Source organism: Rhinopithecus bieti, unplaced genomic scaffold, assembly GCF_001698545.2.
Source record: "Rhinopithecus bieti isolate Rb0 unplaced genomic scaffold, ASM169854v2 scaffold_10612, whole genome shotgun sequence".
Lineage (NCBI taxonomy): Eukaryota > Metazoa > Chordata > Mammalia > Primates > Cercopithecidae > Rhinopithecus > Rhinopithecus bieti.
In genome coordinates this window covers 2,346,745-2,371,434 of record NW_016806990.1, presented here as the reverse complement: position 1 = coordinate 2,371,434, position 24,690 = coordinate 2,346,745, and the positions used below count along the sequence as shown (strand labels likewise).

Genomic DNA, 24,690 nt, shown 5'->3' with positions numbered 1-24,690 from the left:
GTTCCAAAACAGAAGGGGAGAAAGGTACCTTAGAAATGACACCTGGTCTCAGCTTACTCCCACTTAGAAAACAGTCTCCGAAAGCTCACCAAGGTCTGCACGATCGCGTGGTTGGTTGCATTCATGTGTGCGTTGAGTGGGAAGGAGCATTCCCCATCACAGTAATTGGCAGCGTAGCCCTTGGGTGCAATGATCCAGTCCTTGATTTCATGCAAAGGAAGCAAGAAATGATTAGCATGCACTTCTCACACTATTTGTGCTTTTCAGGAATGCTGAAAAATACCTTTTCACATTGGACAGGCAAGGAGACAGATGCAGGAAGGCTTAGGAATTTGATTGGCAATGCTGGGAAGTGAACCTGGTCGATCTGACCCCAGAGCCCTCGCTCCTTGCAGAGGCCCACAGGGCCTCAGCTGCTACCTGGAAGCGTGTAGGTTGCCAGCAATATGTGCTTGGACCCAAGACAGCCCCTCCAGGAGCCCACGGTGCTCCTGTGGAAGTAGTGCCACTTGCATATGGAAGCTATCTTTTATTGCTCACCACCTATGATGAAAGTTGCTGCCTTCCTTACAAACTAGTGATGGCTCTCAGGTATGGGGCAAACGTGTGCGCTTCTGCATCGTTTGGGTGAGCCAGTTTTGTAGCCATTGGAGAAGTTAACCATCAGTTAATTTTTTTTCCAACCCTGTCTCAATTAAAATTCGTTTAAATGCCCAAATAAATATATGTCCTATGGGCTTTGAAAGGATGAGGTAAGAGTATTGGGAAATGTGGCTACTGATTTTTGAGGGATCACAGAGCTCAGGCACCCTAGGAAGGTGTTGGAGCGCTTGGTCCCCACAGACTCAGCTTCCTCTGCCTCACTCCAGGAGCCTGAGCGTTTGGGAGGGCTCCTCAGGACTTCCATGGAAGGAAGCAGCTCAGCCTTCAAGCTCTGGGTGTTTGGTGATGGCTGCCACCATTCAGATGAGAGTAAACTGCTGAGAAAGGACCTTTGTCCTCCATGTCTGGAGAACTCACCTGCCATCCCAGGTCTTGGAAACTCACATACAGCTCATGCTTCCTGCAAGCTGTTTTCAATTCATTGCTGTTGTAATCTGTTGGAAGAGATCAAAAGACACACTCACCAACTCATTAATTCCTTCAAAGAGAGTCTGCCACATGCCAGGCGCCGTACTGGGCTCAGGACAGCCTCCTAGACACAAGTGTGGCCACCCAACAGCTACATCAGGTTCCCAACTGTTGGCTTGAATGTCTTATGGAGTCTGTTTTGTCTACCCTGGGGTCAGTACTGGGCACAGGGTGACTTGGACACCTTTAAGCAACAGAGGTATGTTGTGAGCCCTGCTGCATGCAAGGCCTATGGAGAACTGGGCCAACTTGCCCGGTACACCCCGGAGGCGCCTGACTGGGAAGGCATCACATTCACATGATCAGACAATCGTACTAGGCAGGATCTGCTGCCGTCCAAACAGGGACCATTTTGAAGCCGCACAGGGGTTTTAAAGACAGCTGCCAGGCCAGGAGAGTATCCTGAAGGAAGAGTAATGATGGAGTGGGGCCTAACCAGAAGAGGGAGAGGGAGACACCGTGCAGGGGCAATGCTCTCTCTGGCTGTACTCCCACCTCACTGCCAGGGTTGAGCCCTTGTGTGCTAATGCAATAATACTAAGCCAGTGGTTCCTCATGAGACTGCTGAAGTGCACATGCCCACCCTGTGCAGCACAGGAACCGCTAGCCTGGCTTAACTCATTCACCAGCAAGAGCACTGGGAGGGCCCCGATTCACTGAGACCCACTGGAGTGATTCTTATGTGACATGCCTTCTGCCTGGCACCACGGCAAATAGAAGGTAAGTCAGACATGGCTTCCCTCCTCCAAGAACTTAGTGAACAAAGGGGTGGTGCGAAACAGACACCAAATAACTCCAATACAAACCAGAATATGGATGCTACGGGCAAAGGCCATAGCAAATATCACATAGGCAAGGGCCATAGGCGAATGTCCCTTCAGAGAAGGGACAGTTCAGAGTGGGAGTGAGAGGAAGAGAGAGGAGTTCTGCTAGAATGGATTTAAGGATGTGTCAAGCACGGTCTGATGAGATAAAGCTGGAGAAATGAATGGCCTAGGCTGCCAACCACGATGCTTCGGACTTCCCACTAGCAGCTCAAAGTGAGCCTTTGCAGGCTTTTGAGCTGGAGAGCAACATTTCGAGCTGTGATTCTAAAGGATTAATCAATCTGGAGTTGTGTTTGAGAGTTCTAGAGAGGATGGAAGGATAAAAGGCAAGGAGAAGGCTTTAGAGAAAGGTCATCTAATGTGAGATGTCAGTGGGTATAAGAGCCTAGGTCATTTGCAGGCTATCCCTTCCCTTTTCAACTACATAAGACAATAAGTCACCTAATTGTTGAAAACCTGTTTGAACTTGATTTTCTAACTTCTAACTCCCAGTCTTCCTGGCTCTGAAGCAGGAGAGAACATGCAAATTTTTTTTTTTTTTTTTTTTTTGAAACAGTCTTGCTCTGTCACCTAGACTGAAGTGCAAGGGCACGATCTCGGCTCACTGCAACCTCTGCCTCTCGGGCTCAAGCAGTTCTCCTACCTCAGTCTCCTGAGTAGCTGGGACTACAGGTGTGAACCACCATGCCCAGCTAATTTTTTGTATTTTTAGTAGAGATGGGGTTTCAACACCTTGGCCAGGCTGGTCTCGAACTACTGACCTTAAGTGATCGGCTCATCTCAGCAAACCATAATCATTGAAAATAACAATGAAATCAGATTAGATATAACTGAAAATCAGATTAAACAGGTTAAACATTAGTTGTGTAATTAACAGATTAAACAGATTACTTAGATTAGTTATACATTAAACAGATGAGCATCAAATTACACACAACTAAAGACAGAATTAAAGAATCCCACAGTATATTTGAAGAAATCTCTTCAAATCTCTTCAAATATACCACAGAGTCAAATGGCCAAAACATATGACTCTCTCTCTGTAAAGAGACATGGAAGAGAGAATGAAAAGTCCAATATATTTCTAATAGGAATTTCTGAAGACAGTAATTGGGGAATAGTAGTATTTGAAGACATAATGACTGGGAATTTTCTAGAACTAAAGAAAGGCAAACATCTTTAAGTTGAAAAGGCCCTGTGAGTTCCAAGTAGATCAGATACATTCTTACCTAGCCACATTTAGTGAAACTATATCAAACACATAAAATCTTAAAAGCAACCCAGATATAAAAATTATTTACAAATAAACACAAATTGGATAGCAAACTTAACAAAAATGCACATTAAAAAATTAAATAATATGAAAATGATGCCATCAATCAAGAATTCCATACCCAGCTGTAGTGGATATTTACTGCTTTTGCTACCCAGCTTTCAGGAACACTTCCCACATGAGGGAATACCTAGATAGGAGGGATTCAGAGCCCCATTTCCCATGACAGATACCTCCCCTCTTTGTCCCCTAGCATCTGAAGTATGGACTCATGACTTCATTAAAGCCAATCAAATGTCTCCACCCTGCAGTATATAACCTGAGGGAGTGACTCAAAGGTGAAATCAAGAATGGGTAGAATGGCAGCCAGTATCTAGGGTGATGACCCCATTGGTGGGATCCAAAGCACATTGTCCCATGACTAGATCTGAGCCTTGATTTCCTGAATTTAAGTCTCCAGCCTTTTTGTTGATTGGGTAAGTTCCCTGGTATCCTTGAGTTATTTTTCTCTTTCATTAGAGTCTGCTTCTACTGCGTGCAATCTAGAGCACTGTGATAGTTAATTTTGTATCAACTTGACTGGACTATGGAAAGACCACGTAGATGATAAAACATCTTTTTCTGCAACAGGGTTTTGCTAGGTCACCCAAGCTGGAGCACAGTGGCACCATCACGGCTCACTGCAGACTTGACCTCCTGGGCTCAAGTGATCCTCCCACTCAGCCTCCCAAGCAGCTGGGACTACAGGAATGGGCCACCATAACAAGCTAATTTGTCACGTAGAGATGGGGACTCACTATGTTGCCAAGGCTGGTCTCGAACTCCTGGCCTCAAGCAAGCCTCCTGTCTTGGCCTCCCAAAGTGCTGAGATTACAGGTGTAAGCTACTGAGCCTGGCAACTGGTAAGACATTATTTTTGGGTGTGTCTGTGAAGGTACTTTTGGAAGAAATAAGTATTTGAGTCAGTAGACTGAGTAAAGTAGACCTGCCCTCACCAACACGGGCAGGTATCATCTCCTCTGTTGAGGGCCCAGAGAGAACAAAAAGACAGAGGAAGGGCAAATTCTCTTTTACTGAGCTGGGTCATTGTCTTCTCTTGCCCTGGGACATCAGAGCCCCCAGTTTCCAGGGGTTTGGACTTCAGGACTTACACCAGCAGCCCTCCCCAGTACTCAGGGCTTTGACTTCCAGCTAGGACTTATACCATTGGCTTGCCTGGTTCTCAAGCCTTTGGACTCAGATTGAATTACACCACCCGCTTTCCTCGTTCTCCAGCTTGCAGACAACAGCTCATGTGACTTCTTGGCCTCCATAATTGCCTGAGTCAATTCCCATAATAAATATCCTCATATATATATATATATATATATATATATATATATATATATATATATATATATATATATATATATATATATATATATATATATATATATATATATATATATATATATATATATATATATATATATATATATATATATATATATATATATATATATATATATATATATATATATATATATATATATATATATATATATATATATATATATATATATATATATATATATATATATATATATATATATATATCCTGTTGATTGTTTCTCTGGAAAATTCTGACTAGTAAAAACCCCGACTAGCTAAGTTATTACTCAATAGGGCATAGAGAGTGCAGAGTGGCAGTGTGCTATCTCACATAGTGTTGACAAGCTTGTCTGGATTTTTTTTTGTTTTTGTGGGTTTTAAAAAATTTTTTGAGACAGGGTATCACTCTGTTGCCCAGGCTGGAGTGCAGTGGTGTGATCATGGCTCACAGCAGCCTCCACCTCCCAGGCTCAAGTGATGCTCCCACCTCAGCCTTCCGAGTAGCTGGGTGTACATCACACACCCGGCCAATTTTTTAAATATTTTGTATAGATGGTGTTTCTCTACATTGCCTAGGCTGGTCCTGAACTCCTGGGCTCAAGTGATCTTCCTGCTTTAGCCTCCCAAAGAGCTGGGATTAGAGGTGTGAGTCACCTCACCTGGCCTTGTCTTTCTGTTAAGGTATCTTCTAAGCAAAGGAGGAGCCTCGGAGTGAGGCACGAGGCCATCTGGGGTGAGAGAATTTCCTAGAGTGTGAATGACAATGTGGAGGCCCTGAGGAAGCAGCCTGCTTCACATATTCCAGGAACAACCATGTGGTGGCTGCGACGTGTTTATTAGCAACCCACATCCTCTATCAACCTCCTGAGCACACAGCCAGACGACATTTCCCACTGCAGTTAGGTGTGGCTATGTGCCTGGATTCTGCCCATGAATGTGGGGAAGAACGGATGTGTGGTACTGCCAGGCCTGGCCCTCCTAACTACCCGCCCCCTCCTCCATCAGTCTTCCATTCACTCTTTCCTTTCCTGCCAGATGGGTGCAGCGGGGGTTCTCCTGAAGACCCCAAGGTCCTAACATCCTGCACTCTTAAAGGTGTCCTGGGTTAGATGATAAACTGCATGATCACACTACTTACAGTCTGAGTCTAAAATTTTCCCCATCCAACCTCATTCTGCTTGTGAAGTAAGCTTCCTCCAAAACACCCTCTCTGTGCTAGGGACCAAAATCTCCATGAAGCCCATCTTGGCACCATGTGGTCATGTAAAAAGCAAAGATTTCTACAAACAACTTTCTTTCCAAGGTCAAGCAGACATGGGCAGTGTGAAAATAATAAATATAGCTGGTCTTTGTCCCTAGTTCCTGGCACCAAGCTTTGACAACCCTTGGACTTTCCTGAGTGTCTTTGTTATGCTCCTGAGGCCCTAGATTGTACACGGTGAGCCCCACACACTCTCTAGGGCCTCATTAGCTTCAGGATGGGGGCTAGTTACCAAAAAAACCAAGCACAGGATTAGGGGGTTGGAACTTTAGCTTAGCCTGGCCTCTGGGGGGCTGGAGATGGAGTTCAATCATGTGGCCAATGATTCAGTTGTGCAGAGCAACTAAACCTCACATAAAAACTCTAGACAGTGAGGCTCAGTGGAGCTTCTAGGTTGGTGAACATACTGATGTTTCAAGAGGACAGTGTACCCAAAAGGGTGTGGAAACTCCAGCTACCCATGCCTATCCCCTTGACCTTGCCTAAGAGTCTCTTCATTTGGCTGGTCCTGAGTCATACCCCTTATAATAAAACTATGATTGTAAGTATAGTACTTTCTTGAGTTCTGTGAATTGTTCCAGCAAATTATCAAATGTGAAGGGCAGTCATGTGAACTCCCAAATTTGTAGGCAAGACAGACAGAAGCATGGCTGCCCTGTGGACCTCACTTGTGCCTGGTGTCTGAAATGAAAGGAGTCTCCTTGGGGACCTAGCCCTTTAACTTGGGTCTGTGGTTAAACTAACTCCAGATGGCTCTCATCAGAAGTGAACTGAGGCCAGATGTGGTGGCTCATTCCTGTAATCCCAGCACTATTGGAGGCTAAGGCAGGAAGATCGTTTGAACCCAGGAGTTTGAGATCAGCCTGGGCAATATAGACCCTCTCTCTACAAAATATAAAATTAGCTGGGCATGGTGGTGTGTGCCTGTGGTCCTGGCTATTTGGGAGGCTAAGATGGGAGGACTGTTTGAGCCCTGGAGGTTGAAGCTGCAATGAGCCCTGATTATGCCATCATACTCCAGCCTGGGTGAGAGACCAAGACCCTGTCTCAAAAAAAAAAAAAAAAAAAAAAATTGGATTGAATTGTAGGACACTTAATCGGTGTTGAAGAATTGCTGGCAGAACACAGGCAGAGACCACCACTTTATGTCTGGACTTCCAGTTTCTTTTTCTGCTGGATGGAACCAAGATGATACAGTCAAAGGGCTTTGCTTCTAACTTCACCAGCAGTTCTGGGTTTCTGTGAACCTGCTGTTGATCTGACTCTCTTCAACGCTCAACAAAGAGAACCTTCTCTGTAAGAATAGCTATTTCTTTTAGAGCCAGACACTGGCATTTTTGTTGTTAAGTAAGGATCAGGGCCAGAGAGAGGAAAGGGAGGAATTCAACTCTCCTGTTTTTCTTCCTACAGATACTCTCGGGCCATGCTTAAATTTCCTCATAATTCCATGGTAAGTGCTGGCAAAGAACGTATAAATATTTGTGAAGGTTGATGCTCCTCGGAAGACTTGTGTCTGCAACTCAGGGTCGGTACCCTGGGTTCTGCATGGAATGACACTGACACACTTTTTTTTTTCTTTTAACAGATTGACAGATTACAGAAAAAACTTCCCCCTCACTCCCACTGCCCTTGGTATTGGTTTTGATGAATGGGCTGAAGAGGGGAAATGTATGTGGTGACAATTCAACAGGAACACGGTCACTCCAGTGGGACAAAGGGAGGTAACACAGCTTTGCCCCAATGGGTTCACCAGTCAAGGGCAGGGCAGAGAAAGCAAGCGAGAGAGCTAGAGAGAGGCAACAAACCAAAAATCAGAGAAGCAGACCCAAGACAGAGGAGCCTCCCCCGCTGCTGGGACAGGAGCTCTCAGTGTGTGACTTGTGGGTGGCCTATGCCAAATACTGGGGATCATCAGGGAGCTTCTCTAAAGTGCAGAGGTCTCAGCCCAATCCCAGACCCATGAGTCAAAGTCACTGAGATCAGGCCTCTGGCTGTCCACGTGCACCTGTGACACCAGAACTGGAACTGCTGCCCTCTAGACAACAGGCTCACACACAGGTAGTGCCATTGCCCTGTTGAGACACAAAGTCTGTCTTGGGACACCAAGGCTCTCCAGCAGCCCCAGACACAGCTGCAATCAAGGCCCAGTATTGGTTCTGAGAGACATTTGCAAGGGATCTGGCTTTTTCAAAGTTGAATGCACAATGAAATCCGGTCCCCCTCGAGGGCAGGCGCTCCAGCTGCCCAAGGCGATCTTCCATCCTCAAGACAAGGCCCCAGGTGCTTATCCAGGGCAACTTGGACAAGCAGGGCCCAGCCATAGGTGGGTTTGGGCAAAAAACTGTTGAGTGATCAGGTGACACAGATGACAAAATCCAACAATCATAAAAGCCCCCCAGGATGAATTCCTTCCATAAGCAGAAGGGAACTCCCAGGCCTGCTCTTACACAGGGAGAAACATTCCCCTTGCCAAAGACTTTTGAGCTTTGAATATATCAGATGTTAATTGCCTTTAGCAGCACAGGTTTCTGTCCCTTTTAATAAACTGCTTCCATAAGGAAACCTTCAGGTACACTTAGTATTAAAAAGCCCAAATCCTTCCTCTCTTCTCCAAATGAACATTACAGATATTTGAACATGGGTTTTAAGTGGAAGTTTTTTTTTTCTAGCACCAGAGTTGATTTTTAATTTGTCCTAAAGCCACTGAAGCAAAAACCATGATAAAACATTCTGCTTTCCTTTATAACCCCTCAACACACACACACACACACAAACTATTTGTAGGAAAAAAATGGCTTTGGACATGAGATTTAAATGGGTTTCATCTCACAGTGTGGGACAGGTAAGTGAGGCCCATCATACAGGAAGCTTCTAAAACTCCCTTCGGGGATGGAGATGAACTCTAAAGATCCAAGACAGGCCGGGTGTGGTGGCTCATGCCTGTAATCCCAGCACTTTGGGAGGCCGAGGCAGGTGGATCATTTGAGGTCAGGAGTTTGAGACCAGCCTGACCAACATGATGAAACCCTGTTTCTACTAAAAATACAAAAAATTAGATGGTCATGGTGGCACGTGCCTGTAGTCCCAGCTACTCGGGAGGCTGAGGCAGGAGAATCGCTTGAACCTGGGAGGCAGAGGTTGCACTGAGCTGAGATCGTGCCACTGCACTCCAGCCTGGCAACAGAGCGAGACTTTTTTTTGTTTTTTTTTTTTAAATGATCCAAGACAGACATGCCTGTTTCCCCTAAGGAAAGTTCTTCAGCAAGAATCTCCATGATCTGTAGTGGAAAAGAAGGTGGCAGAGACAGGCACCATCCCCCTCAGAAGGAGAACAGAGTTGGGCAGAGAGGTCCCAGCTGTGGTGCCCAAAGCATGTCCTTTATGAAGCCTTCATTTTTCCAATACTTTGCCAAGGGAGGCTTGCGTGTCATTCAGGCCTTCTGCACAATGAAATCAGTGGTAGAGAAATAGGCGTTAAGTGTCCCATCCATTCCCAATGGCGGGACCGTGTGGAAGTACCTGCCGTTTTCTACCATAAGAGACCGGGGTGTTCCAATCCAGAATGCATCTTGGAATAAAGCATCCGGTCCGGCCATGGCTCTGACATCCCTCTCCCAAGCCCCAGTGCGTCTTTCATTATCTGTCATTCCTCCAGGTTACCTGGGGGCCAGTACACCTGGGAGGGGCTGGGGGCCAACTTGAAAGGAGCCATACGGAAGTGCATTTTTCTGGAGTCCAGAGGATGGATGGGAGGGAGGACACAGTGATGGAGTCTCCTTGTCCTTGAGACACAACTGAGCTTTCACATCTGAGAGTCCTGTTCTGAGGGGGCTGGTGGAGGGGCATAGCTCCCTTCCTGGGGGCCATCAGGGGTAAATGCTGCAGCTCCCAGCACACACGCCTCTGGCTGATCCCCTTTCTCTGTCCTCTAGCATCTTCCTGCCCCTGTTCCTCCTGTTGCAGGTGCACGTTCCACACAGGCTCTGCTGAGCTCCTACAGTCCGCTCAGTTCTGGTGGGGAGTTCTCATCTCAGTTGCTGGGCCTTGGCCCTGACAATCAGCTTCCTTGCTGACAGCCTCTGCTCCCTAACCTTAAGTCCTTGGCTCCCCTGTGGTGACTGAGGAGACATTCTACAGGAGAAAACAAACAGGAAGGCTGTCTGGGCCCATGTGACAGTGATGGGGCAGGGCATCCTAATCATCCCCAGGCAAACCGAAAACTGCAGAGCAGCTCTCTCATCCAGCGCAGTGAGGACAGGGCACCCTTGGCCCTAACAGAAGGTGGCTAGCTGGGCTGGGACTTCCGCACAGAAGCCATGTCCCCAGGCAGCAGCACATGGACTGTACACATTGCCTATACCCCCAATGCAGGGGTCATACCCCACACTAAGGATAACATCTGGGTTACTTCCATCCAGCATCCTTTTTATCTGGCCCTCCTGAAGAGCCACGCACACAGCGAAGTGCAAAGAAGCCCACTGTTTGTTTAGCTCTGAAGCTCAATCTCTATATGCCATGATGGGCCAGTGACAGGCAGTCTTCCCTGGCAATGGAGGCCAGGAGAGTCCCACAGGTGTGAGACCCAGAGGAGAAGGCAAGGGCGCAGCCACTATCCTGACTCTCAGGCAGGCACTGTGCAGGGAGGTTGCACTGCGGGGCCACCATGCAGCTGCTGCTGAGCATGACGGGACGAGGGCGCTGCAGCAAGCCTGTGGGCTCCCAGGGCGGGTGTGCCTGAGTCACGGCAGCCAGAACCAGCCTGGGTCCCAGTGACCCTGCCTGCTGTGCTTTGCAACTTCAGTAGAGGAGGAGAGAGAAACAAAGGGCAAGACAGGGAGAAGGGAAACGAAGGCAGGAGAGAGAGAATGTCAGGGACACCACAGAAAGCAGGTGAGAAGGAGGGAGAGGGGGAGAGATGGGCAGGGAGCTGTCTCCTCACCAGGGCTTCTGCAGAGGGGCCACTCAGGTTGCCCTGGGCTGACCCCACAGGCCCTGCCAGCTCAGCCGGGTGTCCCCACTCAGCAGGTCACACACAGCCAAGAAAATACCAGCACGGCAGGGGGCTGGACAAAGCGGCATGCTCCACATGTATTTCCCAGCTTTCCTGAGCTCAGGCTGCAGACTCTTCCCAAAGGAAACTTATTTTTTAGAGGGAATAATTCACTACTTTAATTTCCCTTCTCTCCTAGAATGACAAGGGTAGGGGCCACATAGAGGCTGTTAAAGCGGCACCTCTGTCTTCATGGGCCTGGCTGCTCTTTCCATATCTCTGGGGCCGATCTTATCCAAAACAAGCCTCTGGCTCCCACTTTCCCAGCAGAATCAATACAGCCATTGAGGAATGCGCGGCAGGTGCCAGCTCCTTGTGTCACCGACACTATGGGAGACCCGGGACCACACTGGGGTTTTGATTTCTGGTGTCAATAATCTCCTAACAGTTGATGGGGTTGGGGTGGGGGTGGACAGTTTGATTTTCAGAGTCTAGATTTTGTTTATAACTTGGATGGTCAACACTGAGAAGCAAGAGCGAGGCCCTAATTTTTGGTTTTGCTCCAGGAGATTTTAGGATCTCATGAGGCCCCATTTAATCTGGGCGGGACTCTGGTCTCTTTTCAGCCTTTGTCTTGATTCTAAAAGAATATGGAACTGTCCTACAAAAAGACAAAGGTCTCCTTTGAAGACCTAGTTCTAACACCCTCTGTGCTCTAAGCACCTTCTATACTCTCTGCCACTTCCTAGACTGAGTCTCCTGGTCCCAGTGCCCTCCCAAGGTTGGCAATGATTGGGAACGACTTACGCATCTCACGGTACCTGCATAAGCCTCTTCTTATTGCCTTTCAGAATTGTTGCCATTTGCACATTTGCAAGGAGTGAACCTTGGGAAGAGGTAGAAGGGAACTTTCCAGTCTCTTTCACTCTTTGATAGCCATTATCCTTGAACGAGAGTTGAGCATTATAGAAGTGAAGCTGATTCTTTTTTTTTTTTTTTGGTGATTCTAACTTTTAGATCACGATTTGCCATGCCTGTCCTCCATGTCTATGAAGAAGTAAGGTTTGATTTCATATAGGAAGCCCTGAACCAAGCCCTACTTAACCAAGACATCTGCAAGCCAAGCTGCAGGCCCTAAAACTTTAAGATCACAATGACAAATTACAATTTCCAACTTTTCTGGAGAATGATAAACTGCTAGTTTACAGTCCTGAGCCACGTCTATTCCTCCCAAGCTTTGAATGTCCGTGATGGACCAACCCAGTCAGCTCTGGCTATCCCCAACCCATGGAAGCCAATAGTGAAAGAGCGAGGACACTGTAACAATGAGACTCCCACTCTGGGCTGGATCTTCCTTGAAATGTACAGCAAAAGATTGCACAGTTATAATAAACTACTCAAACAGTTGTTTTGCAAGAGATGAATCCTGGTTACTTTATGCTGAAAGCCTACTGAATTGTTCTAACCGGGAAGCTTAAAGGACAGAAGATGTAAACTATCAAGAAGAAGGTCAGCAGAATCTCTGAATGTACTAGAGCCACATTTTCCCCCAAGGTCCTTAAAGATACATGTTTGGGTGGATGGGAAAAGGAGGGAAGGAGAACTTACTCTAAGAAATGCTGGCCGGGCACAGTGGCTCATGCATGTAATCCCAACAGTTTGGGAGGATAAGGCAAGTGGATCACTTGAGGTCAGGAGTTCAAGACAGCCTGGCCAACATGGTGAAACTCCGTCTCTACTAAAAATACAAAATTAGCCAGGAGTGGTGGTGCACACCTGTGATCCCAGCTACTTGGGAGGCTAAGGCAGGAGAATCGCTGGAACCCGGGAGGAGGAGGTTGCAGTGAGCTGAGATGGCACCATTGCACTCCAGCCTGGCCAATAAGAGTGAAACTCTGTCTCAAAAACAAACAAAAAAGAAATGCTAACAGGTGGCATTAGTGCAATGGCAGACTCATTCTAAAGGACAGACAGGGTCTCAAGAGGCTGCTGAGTCATAGACGGTTGGCAGAGCTGGTAGTGACAACACAAACATCAAGACTAAAAGCGACTACTCCAATTTCACAGGAATCATTAAAGTGCAGATGTTTCCAAACTGTCATCTATCAAAACAAAGACCAATTCTGCATCACAGCAGCAGCAGCAGAGCAGACTTTAGACTTACTGGCTGACTTGAAATTGCATTAGCTATACCGTCTCAAGAGAGGTCTTGGAAAGATCCTGGAAAATTAGCCAAATGAAAATTTAGAATCACCCAGTGGAACTTCAAGGCCATTTGTTCATGGACCTTGTCATGGATTGGCCAAGTGGTATCACAGTCCCCCAGAAGATAAAATAGTGAACTCCACGTGAGAGCTCCCATAAAAGAGGGTGAATGATAGCAAGTAGAAGGAGACCACCAAACTGGAGCTACAGAACCTGAGGACAGGTGTTATAAGAGCAGCAGGCTGGTAAGAAATGGAGGCTGAAAAGGAATTGGTAGATTGGTTAAAATCCCCAACGAGGCAAGGACAGCTAGGACCAGGACTAGTCAAACATGTGTAAAAACAATAAATGATACCATGCAGAGGCTATCCAAGCCCCCGGAGAAGTGTAACAGAGCCAACATCCAGCCTTCCTTTAGAGCAGCCAGCTGCAGAGAAGCAAGGGCGAGTGAAAGCCATCCAGGGAGACGTCGATCCAAACCACTATCCAGTGCACACGTTTGGAAAGTCCAGCTTGAAAGCCAAGTACAAATGTTCGAGTAGATTTTGGTGGGTGGTGGGGCTCCTGGACTCTCCCCCGTTGTGCACTAGTCTTGCTGTCTCAGGCATAGACAGCTCAATTCCAAAAATAGCCTCTTATTTCCTTGCCATGTTTCGCCCTGATGACAGGCAATTTGATGAATGAATGCTAACTTCTTTACCCAGATGTAGGATGATCCCTGGTGGGCTGCTGCTGGTGGTGGTTGTTTTGGAGGAGAACTAGCAATTCCCTGGGAGCATGCCATGGAAGAAGAGGGCAGCAGAGACAAAGAAATCTTTTCCTTCCACCTTCCAAAAGATTGACAAGCAGCAAGTCTGCCTGCAGTCACGCCAGAGTACACCACTTTTCTGTTACTGTAACATCTCTCCCTGGTTCATGAAGGCCCAGCAACATCTGGCCTCACAGAGACCCCGAGGGAGAGGAAAACCAGACAGCCCATCTCTCCAGGTAGCAGGCCATCTCTCTGGAAATCTTTTCTGGCAGATGAATCTCTTCCTCAGCATGTCTACTCCCATTAATGGAAGAATAAATAAGGAGGAAAGAGCCAAAACATAAAGAAGCGCTTCGGTGGGCCAGACACGAGCAATTTCCCAGATCACTTAGAGGATCTTCGAAGAGAATGAGAAGGAGGGAGCATCCTTCGGCGTCATTCTTTCTTGGGAGCCTTTCAATAGGTGAGGCCAGAGAGATTTGGTATGAACCCTTTTGCCTTTGGATTGTTGAAAGGGACAAAACAAATTTGGAAGTACTGGCTTGGGAGGTGGGCAGTCGGGGAGACCAAGGGAAAAACAGAGACACTTGCACCTATTACCAATTAGATCAACTTCAATATCCATATTTAATTTAAACTCATCAAATTGAAAAAAAAAAAGTTGAAAGGGACTTGGAAAATAATAATTGGTTGATATTGCTAAAATCAAAATCAGACACAACATCTTTCCTCAATTTAAAAACATTAGTGTGTGCATTGGGTGGGGGGGATGCTGAATAAAATCAAGTGAAATTTTGATTTTAAAAAGCAATCAACATTTCAAGAGATGCCTCTATGTCTGAGGTCCCAATACCAAATTGACCACAGTTCATTAATAAATTGAAGCCTACCATTGGCAGACTTCATCATCATAGCCCGAAGGAAAACACGGAGATTATTAACTCTATTCAGCAGGCTGCCTCTGAAGTGAATCAAGGAAAGCAAGTATTTCTTCTTTTTTTCAAAAACCCCAACCCTGACTGTTTCTAGTGGTGAATACAGAACACCCGTGCTGTGAGCGATGCTTCCAAAAACACCAGGATGACAAGAAGCAAAATGTCACATCACACTGGGTGGTGGATCCTCAAGCTCCACATCCAAGTTACTGGTGAAAGAGACAGTTTACTGAAGTCAGAACCCAAGATGGAGACACTGCTTCCCGAAGAAGAAATCAGTGCTTTGGGAAGCTGCATTAACTTTGGCCACCAAAATGACATTTCCGTACAATTACCTGGAAGAATTAATGCATCCTCCAGATTGTTTTACTTCTTTTCCAGGGATCCCAACATATACCCTGAGAACCTCCTTCCTACAATGGCATATAAATAATCTTTGAGTGCTATAATGAGCCAGATTTTGATGCTTTTCATTTAATTCCAGCAACTCTGCAAGGCATTCATCACCCCCATCTTACAGGTGAGTAAACGGAAGCTGAAACAGGTCAAATGTGTCCAAAATCACAGGGTAGCAACGAGGGAAACAAGTTCTCTGACTGCAAATCCCGCTGCCAATCTTCACCTTTATGGTTGATTCTCAAGCTATTTAAACAGCCAAAGGACCCCAGAACTCAGAACCTGGCAGCACCTGCACTAGACTCAGAAGTGTCAGGTTTCCGTTCGATCCTCACTAGCTATGGGACTGGTTGTGGGGAGGGAACATCCACTCTCCCTTCTTCTGGGCTTCCATGGGTGGATTTCCATGCCACTTCCTAAAACGCATTGAGGAGAACTTTTTTTTTTTTTTTTTTTTTTTTTTTTGCGATGGAGTCTCGCTCTGTCGCTCAGGCTGGAGTGCAGTGGCAAGATCTTGGCTCACTGCAACCTCCGCCTCCTGGGTTCAAGTGATTCTCTTGCTTCAGCCTCCTGAGTAGCTGGGATTACAGGTACATGCCACCATGCCCAGCTAATTTTTTTAGTAGAGATGGGTTTCATCATGTTGGCCAGGCTGGTCTCGAACTCCCAACCTCAAGTGATCTGCCTGCCTCAGCCTCCCAAAGTGCAAGGATTATAGCCATAAGCCACTGCACCCAGCCAGGGAGAACGTTTCTGAAGGACCACTCAGCTGACACTCAGGCAGTAGAGCTGGTTTCTCTCTCTTGCCCTTTGAATGTGTCTGTTCTGAGCAGAACTCACCTTATTCCTTAGCTCCAGGATGAGCACACAGTTCAGGTCTGGCCAATCAGAGCACTCCCCACCCCGCAGTGTGCTTCAGGGTAAGGGACGCAACCCCAGCCAAGCCAACCGGATTGTGCCCCGGATTTCTACTGAAGAAGGGCTCTGTCTGAGGTTGAGGTTGCCAAGGGTAACAAAATCTTGGAACCACTGGTTGCCTTCCTGGCCACCATATAGAGATAGTTTTACTAAGAATTCCACCAACAAAGAAAAATAGAAAAACAGAAAAAGAGAGAGATTCCTGATATCATCTGAGCCCATGGATCCAGCCATGCCTAAAGACAGAATCCCTGGCCAGGCACGGTGGCTCACACCTGTAATCCCAGCACTTTGGAAGGCTTAGACAGGTGGATCACGAGGTCAGGAGATCGAGACCATCCTGTTCAACATGGTGAAACTCCGTCTCTATTAAAAACACAAAAAATTAGCCAGGCATGGTGGCAGGCGCCTGTAGTCCCAGCTACTCGAGAGGCTGAGGCAGGAGAATGGTGTGAACCCGGGAGGTGGAGCTTGCAGTGAGCTGTGATCATGCCACTGCACTCCAGTCTAGGTGACAGGGCGAGAATCCATCTCAAAAAAAAAAAGATAGAACCCCGAACCTCTTCATTAAATGAGCCAATGAAATCCATCCTAGGGGGCTGAGTTGATCTTCCTTCCCTTCTAGCCAAGAGCACTGACACATACAAGTTCATATTACACAAGTGTACCAAGTTTGCTTGCACATCATAACCCCCCAGCATAACGCAACTAGAAAAAAGAAACTAGGTGCTCCCAGGGTTTTGATAGGAATTTTAAAAAGAGTTGGAGAAATGTAACCAAACAGAAAGATGCTTGTCTGGATCAACAGGCAGTCATGAGGCCTGCAGCCTGGGTCTTCAGGTAACAAGTGTTCCACACCGAGGGCCCTCACAACAAACGTAGATGTTCTGTGACTGTACAAGGTACCATCATGCATATGACGCCTACCTGCCTTTGGATTTGCTGTGCAGAAGCTGCTCAGCATCTGAAACTGTGGACACAACTTTTGTTCTGAGGCCAAGAAGGCTTTCTGGAAATACAGGCTCCCCACAAACCCACCTGAAGCACTGGAGACCCGCGCCACGTCCTGGGACTGGGTAGAGCGATTACGACTCTGTTGTCGGCGCCGGCCAGAGGCTGACCTGGTGGTGCGCACGTGGACCTCACTCACTTTGAAGAAAGCCACCATGAAGGGCTGCTTGTCGTAAGGGCCGTCTCTGCCCACCAGGCCTGCGGCTCGGGGGTGGATGTGGACTCCTTTAAGGCAAATCAAAGCATGCATCTCTTTATTCCACAGAAACTTATTCCTGTAGCTACAACAGTTAACGGATACTTCCTAGTTTCCCAAGTGCTAATAATTAAGAATGAGTGTGAAGAAGAAATCATGTATCCCCAAACCTTGGTTGGCACCCATGGGATGGCACCTTTTGGCAGAATCAAAGCACTCCTTTCCAAGTTTCAGAATCACATGAAGGAGTGGCGTGAACTCCTGGGCTCTCCTGTTTCTGCTAGATTATGAATCTGCCCTCCTTGCTGGACAGATCAGCAGTGGGGACCTCAGGCTGCTGGCTCTGATGCTGCAGGAGGAGCGGGTACTGCAAACCTGTTCATCTGTCAGGATTTAAACAGATGCGCCTGCCTCTCTCTTACTCGCTGCGTTCCCCGCAACCTGCCTCTGCCTAGGAAAGCTGTCGTCCCATCGCCATCCTCTTGGAAACATTACCACTCTCCTGTCTCCAAGTGGCTCAAGCCTGTTTTCAACTCCTGTCTAGGAGGCCTCCGGGAAAGGTTTCGGTTCTCAATGCAAGTCATGGGGGATCAGTAAATGAGGCCATCCTGAAGCTGAGGACTTGACTGTAGCCCGCGGTTCTATCACAGCTGCTGTAAGGAAAATGCATGAACCTGATGACCTGCTGGATGTTGGGGGCTTGCGGATAACAACTTACCATCCCGCGTCACCACGCTCAGCTGAAGCCCCATGTTATGCTGCGGGGTCACAACCCACAGATTGCTAGTGGCCGTGATGTCAAATTCCAGCCAGCCTTCTTCTGAGGCCCACACTACGCGGGTGTCCAACAAAAAAAGGTCAGAGTCTCTGAAAGAAAGAAAAAACGGCCCGGTGAATAGCGCACTGCCTGAAGCTCCTTCCCACTCTGTCCCGTCTCAGAGTCAGGATAAAAAATGCCCGAGTCAGATCACATCCACTGGTGAGGCACAAGCACAGGGACCTGCCGTGGCTCTGAAAGGTGTGGTACCACCCAGGACACAGGCATGACACAATTAGGAGAGACAGGTACACCTGATAAGGTGCTTCCTAGAAATCAGCTTTCACCTGGACACGGGCAGACCCTCTCAACTTTACCAAAAATCTTGCTAGTGCTGCTTATGACAGATCTTTTTGCGAATTAGGATAAATTACAAATAAATGATTTTTTTTAAAATTATTTTTTGAGACTGGGTCTCCCTTTGTCACCTAGGCTACAGTGCAGTGGCATTTAAATTTTCCTACTTCTATTGTATTTTAAAAATTTATGATACTATATTAGTGACTAGCTTACTTTATGGCTAATAAGCTCTAAAAGCAGGGAAAGTAGGAGACAGCAAGAAACAGGATTAAGAAAAGATAAAAATCAGGATCCGTATGAGCATTCACAAATCGGGCTTTGCTCATTTTTTCTTTTTTTGAAATTGGGACTGAAAATCTTCATGTTTGTTCCTTCATGAAAATAAGGAGAAACAAGAAGCCACATCACATGCCTGAGTAATCATCTACTATTTTAATTAAGGCCTCTGTATGGTCTGCAGTGAGTATCCAGTCCTTCCCCATATGGACGGTGTAGCCGGAGGTGGATGCTGAGTGATTTTAAAGTTCATCCCAGCACCGCTGTGAGCTACGGCTGGGATTCTTTGAGGCAAAGTCATAGAATCCATTCCTTCCATCAGGCTCCTCAGGGAAGACTATGACATTTTTCACAGTTTTAAACTAACATAATCTAGGGGCTGTGGGATGATGGTGTGAGGGTCTCCTGTTCACCCGCGTTTTTTGATAGGTCAGTGCCACGGACGGTCATCTTTGTGTGTTTTAGGGACAACCTGAATCTGTGTATCCATCCCACGGCCACTAGAATGAGATGGCCTGGGACTCCCATGACAGGGAGGGCTATATTTTGGCCATGGAAAGACTCAAAGCTCCTGGTATTGGAAATATTTTGCTGCAATATCTTACAGAGATAGAAAAATGACTAAAATTAAATACTAAGTTTAAGATGAGCATGCATTTACGTAAGTTACAAAGTGCTTTCATCTACTTCTCTTTGCTTGGTCCTTACACCAATCCTAAAAGCTAGGCAGAGTATCACTGTCTCCACCTTGCAGCTGGGGAACCTGAGACTCAGCCATGAGGCTACCATCATGTGGTCAAGATCTCAAGCTAGTAAGTGAAAAAACAGGACTTAGTTTTGGATTCAAAAAGCTTTCCATAATAACATACTGTCTCGCTGAGATGATTACCAAAGACAGCCTGTGATGAATGAACGAACTTCATCTCTAATCCATCAGATACTTACGAGGCCACTGAAACATCAAGTTCAAATGGTTAGATTTCTCAGAGGAGGAGCAAACAGTTTCTCCTGCCTCCATGGCCACTTAGAGTGAGAAGGGAACTCTACTGTCTTCTTTTCCAAGTATAAACAGTAGGCACAGCTAAAAGTCGTTTACTCAGCTGCTTAACAGAGTCTGCGGGAGGCCACATTCTGGCCTGCCCGGTTGAAAGCTCTCTGCTATGTGGATGCGTCACACCCCCTGTTGACAAATTACCCCCCATCACTGAGGTAACAACTGTTAGCAGGGAGATGGGGGGACGGGTGTCCATGGAAAACAGCAAGCAGAGATTGGAAGGCCAAGGCTTTGAAGTTCAGATGTAAGAGGACATCAATTCTGTTCTGGAAGGTCACAGAAGACCCTTATCCAGCAATAACACAGACAGTACAGACAGCACTGTGGGAAAGTAGCCCCGGCCCCAGAGGAAGCACAGCACACACAGGTGTCATGGGCAGAATGTGGCTGGCACTCTCCAGCATCAAGACCCAGTAGGAATCTCAGGAGTAAGGCTGCCTTCAAGGCAGGGCCCATGAGTGCATGCCGAATTACCTCTGACAACTCGATTAGACACCTACATTGTAAAGACTTACAATAAGGATACAGAGAAATACAGTTCAAAGTGTGAGGGTAGCACAGCTGGCAGAATGAGCTTTTGTTTTTAAAGATCAGGGTTTGTGATAAAGAAAATGGCAGCCTTGGCCAAGAGAAAGTGGGGAATGCGACAGATGCACATCATCCAAGGAGGAGGAGGAAAACAGAGAAGGGCAGAAAGAGAAGGAATGAATTAAAGAGGGAGAACATGAATCAAAAGTTAAACTTGGGGCAAAGGCAGAAGATTAGGATGACCCATCATGACACAAAGCAATTGCAGTCAGTGCGGATTCTTGGATGTGGGGAGACCAGTTTCCATCCCGACTCTGCTACCGAGTCACTTTGGGGCCCCATGAATTTGCATCATTCTGTGGCACACTTTTTCTAACCGTACAATGAGAACACTGCCTGTTCTCACTGCTTAAGAGGCCTGTGAGGTCAACAAGTGCAGTCACAGTGGCTGAGCCTTGAAAGACAAAAATTCTCTGGGGTCCTGTGGCAGCGAGGAAGGCTTGGACTTCAATGTTTAGGTCTAGAATGCTCGGGGCCTTTGGAAGGGGAGTGAGGCAGAGCATGGACTTAAGATAACTGGGCCAAGTGGGATAGAGGAACAGGGAGTACTGACTGTGTCAACAGCCTTTATTCCTCAGGACAGCCAGAAAAGGCAGGACCTATGATGTCTCTTGTACAGCTGAGCCCCAGAGAAGCTCTCAAGGTCACATGGCTGTTAAGTGGGGCAAATGGAATTTCATCAGAGCCCAGGCCCTTAGCCATCACATATCTAAAAGGTAGAGTCATGAAGCAGACAGGGCAGAGGCTGAAAGTACTGTCCAAGGGCTCAGAATAAAGTAAGGGACCAAAATCTACCACATACAAATGCTAAAGTCAGCTGGATACAGAAAATACAGTAAGATACACAGGACAGGCACAGGTTAAAAATCACCAGTTGGGAAGGCTGGGTGTGGTGGCTCATGCCTATAATACTACAACTTTGGGAGGTTGAGGCGGGAGGACTGCTGGAGGCCAGGAATTTGAGACCAGCCTGGGCAACATGGCAAAACCCTGCCTCTACAAAAAAATACAAAAATTTGCCAGGCATGGTAGTGCACTCCTGTAGTCTCAACTACTTGGGAAGCTGAGGCGAGAGGGTCACCTGAGTCCGGGGAAGTGGAGGCTGCAGTGAGCCATGATCGCACCTCTGCACTCCAGCCTGGGCGACAGAGTGAGACCCTGTCTAGATAGACAGACAGACAGACAGACAGACAGACAGACAGATTGATCACCAGTGGGCCTCCCCGTTCAGGGTCAGGTAGGTATGAAAGGTGCATGCAGGAAGGTGCCCGAGATGGCTGGTGTCGGTTGCAGATGGTGGCATTGTGGTGGAGCCTCAGTGACCCTCTCAACCTTGCCCTGCTCCTTCCAAGCAGAATGCCGTGTCCAGCATGAGAACATCACTCACGTGCTCACACCACCAGGGAGAGGAACTTGAAAAAAGAATGAAGCTTTAAGACATAACTTCATGGGCTCACCCTCAAAGCTTCCAACAACTCAGATATTGAAGAGATGCTATTGATGGCAAATCACTAAAACAGTTCTGGTCTAACCCGCATCTACTAACATTGCCTCAGGGATACATGGCCTTCCTAGTCTGCGGACTGTAAAAGCATAGCCTCGAAGAAGATGCATGTGAGTCTGCCACGTGAAAAACAAGCTTTCCCTTCTAAATCTCACTTCAGCAGAATTGAGAAGAGATGTTCTCACCTAAAATGTGTGTCACTGATAAAGAATCCTACAGACTGGCCAAAATCATCACCATGCCTACATTATTTGGACCTTCCTATTGAGGTGGCACACTCTCAAGTTGGCAAACCATGAAAGAAAATCTTGAAACAAGGGAAGATAATTTTGAATGCAGTTATTAACTCTTTTGTTCTCGACTAACTCAGACCCTATATTTGCATGATGAATACGCTTCCGATTTTTCAAGGATGTAACAGTGTCATTCTTCTCAATGTTATTCCAACCTTAGGGCATGATATTCCTCATACTGTGGTCATCCTGGGCAAATGAGGTTCTTAACAAATTAATGCAGCTAATAAGAGATTTCTGGAAATTTTCAAAAATTCACCCTGGCATTAGAGTTAATGAATCAGAAAGCCACTCACAAAGACTTGTAGAATGGGTGTTTGTGGGCAAGATTTATCCCTGCGTATCCCTCCCATCACACAGCCTCCAAGGCGCATGCCCACATCAGTGATACACCACTGGGCCAACAGACCGAGAGCACCATTGCCAAAATACAGCAGGCCGTTCTCTTCTTTGCCCTTGGAGAAGGGCAGGAGGTGCCTGAGCTCCTGGTGGATAGGCTTTGACTCTTTCCTGACAAACCACACACCCATCAGGTCACAATGCCCGGGTCAAAGTACAACACTGTTTACTACTAACCATTTTGCTAGAAAAATGCTTTTGATAAAGTGGCATTTATATATTCAAAATGAGATTTACAAAATAATAAGGTGACTCTGTGGTCTTGTTCTTTATTTCTTCATAACACATTCCTTTGCATTTGTACATCTGGACTTGATGTTAAATTAAAATGCAGAACAACTTTCAGACACAGAGGAACTGACTTTCTGCAATAAGAAAAATTCAATTTTCAAATAGAATGAAAGTAAAAAAAATCCATTTGCATTTTAGAAAATTAAAGAGTCAAGCTCATGCTTTTCCTTTTCCTTACATAAGGTACAGTATAGATTATGTTTAAACTTTTACCATTAGAAAGATAGAAAAGGCATCATGTGTTTGAAAATAGAGTACTACAAACAGGAGCAAGCTGCTGCATACATGTACACATACACATTTGAGTAATGAAGATGAATGAACGTTATTTGGTTACTCTTGCATTTTTTTACAGTCTTTGATATTATTCAATTTTCACTCAATGGTTAGCATGATATGAAGAGATGTTTCAAATATCAAATGTACCTTGATTCTGTAGCGGCTATTTCATCTTTAACAAACCAATATAAATCACATTGCTGTCAGAATATTAACACAGCAAACCTTAACATGGTGTTTACTATGTGACTGTTCTAAGTGCTCTTACATATATTAATGCCTCACAACAATCTTTTTTCCATTCTCCTGCCTCAGCCTCCCAAGTAGCTGGGACTAGAGGCACCCGCCACCTCGCCCAGCTAGTTTTTTGTATTTTTTAGTAGAGACGGGGTTTCACCATGTTAGCTAGGATGGTCTCGATCTCCTGACCTCGTGATCCGCCCGCCTCGGCCTCCCAAAGTGCTGGGATTACAGGCTTGAGCCACCACGCCCGGCCCACAACAATCTTAAGAAGTAAATACTATTAATGCTATTACAGGTTTATAGATGAAGAAACTGAGGCACAAAGAGATTAAGTGGGCAGGGCATGGTGGCTCACGACTGTAATCCCAGCACTTTGGGAGGCTGAGGCAGGCAGATCACTTGAGCCCAGGGGTTCGAGGCCAGCCTGGGCAACATGGCAAAACCTTGTCTCTACAAAAAATAAAAAAATTAGCTGGGCATCGGCTGAGGTGGGAGGGTCTCTTGAGCCTGGGAGCTGCAGGGTGCAGTGAGCTGAGATTGTGCCACTGCACTCCAGCCTGAGTGACAGAGCACAATTCATCTCAAAAAAAAGAGAGCGAGATTAAGCGGCTTGCACGTGGTCACACAGCCAGCAAGTGCAGAGCTGGAATTTGAACTCAGGCAGTTTGGCTCACGTGTTGTACGTGCTCTTTTACCAGTAGTTCTCAAGTGTGGCCTGCATCAGAATCCCCTGGGGGGCTTAACACACGGATTGCTGCCCCTTACCCCTGGGGCTTCTGACTCAGTAAGCTTGGGGAGGGGCCTCAGAATCTGCATTTCTAACAGGTTCCCACGTGATGCTGATGCTGCTGTTCTAAGAACCACACTTTGTGAGCCAAGGACCTAAAGCCAGACTACCTCTCCATGAAATATGAACAGTATCACCTGTGCCTGTTTTATGAACTTAGGGTTGAAAGCTATCTGCTCTCAAGATTTCTTGCTCCTCTCCCTAAAACAGTGCAAACCAAATGTAGGCTGCTCCGCAAGTCAGTGTGTCTTATGGATTAGCTTAACCCTCAGGGAGTCGTCGAATTAGGCTAATAAACAGAACTGCAGGTAAGATCGAGTCCAAAGTATCAGTGTTATTAGAAGTCTTGGTTCTATGTGCCCAAGGCAGGGTAAGAGCGGGAAAGAGGATGGTATCTTTATAGAAATTCACGGCTACCCAGTGTGTTCTCTTTGGCCACATAAACACAACAATGCTTCCATACACTGGGGTATACTCTAACCTTCACTAGTGATCAAGTGTGGAGTTTGCCACCTGTTGTTTTTATTTAGTTTATTTATTTATTTTGAGAGGGGTCTTGTTCTTTCGCCCAGGCTGGAGTGCAGTGGCGTGATC

The 24,690-nt window shown here is 46.5% G+C and overlaps 1 protein-coding gene across 1 annotated transcript in view; it reads right to left on the bottom strand.

Moving 5' to 3' along the window:
* Nucleotides 1-24,690, bottom strand: part of BMP6 (bone morphogenetic protein 6) — a 164,121-nt gene that overhangs the window by 1,512 nt on the left and 137,919 nt on the right. Inside the window, exons 3-6 of the mRNA XM_017879619.1 lie at nt 17,984-18,132; nt 17,097-17,294; nt 1,021-1,097; nt 90-200 (exon numbers count right to left, since the gene is read on the bottom strand). Of these exons, the coding sequence (XP_017735108.1) occupies nt 90-200; nt 1,021-1,097; nt 17,097-17,294; nt 17,984-18,132 (535 nt within the window). The remainder of the gene's footprint in view (nt 1-89; nt 201-1,020; nt 1,098-17,096; nt 17,295-17,983; nt 18,133-24,690) is intronic.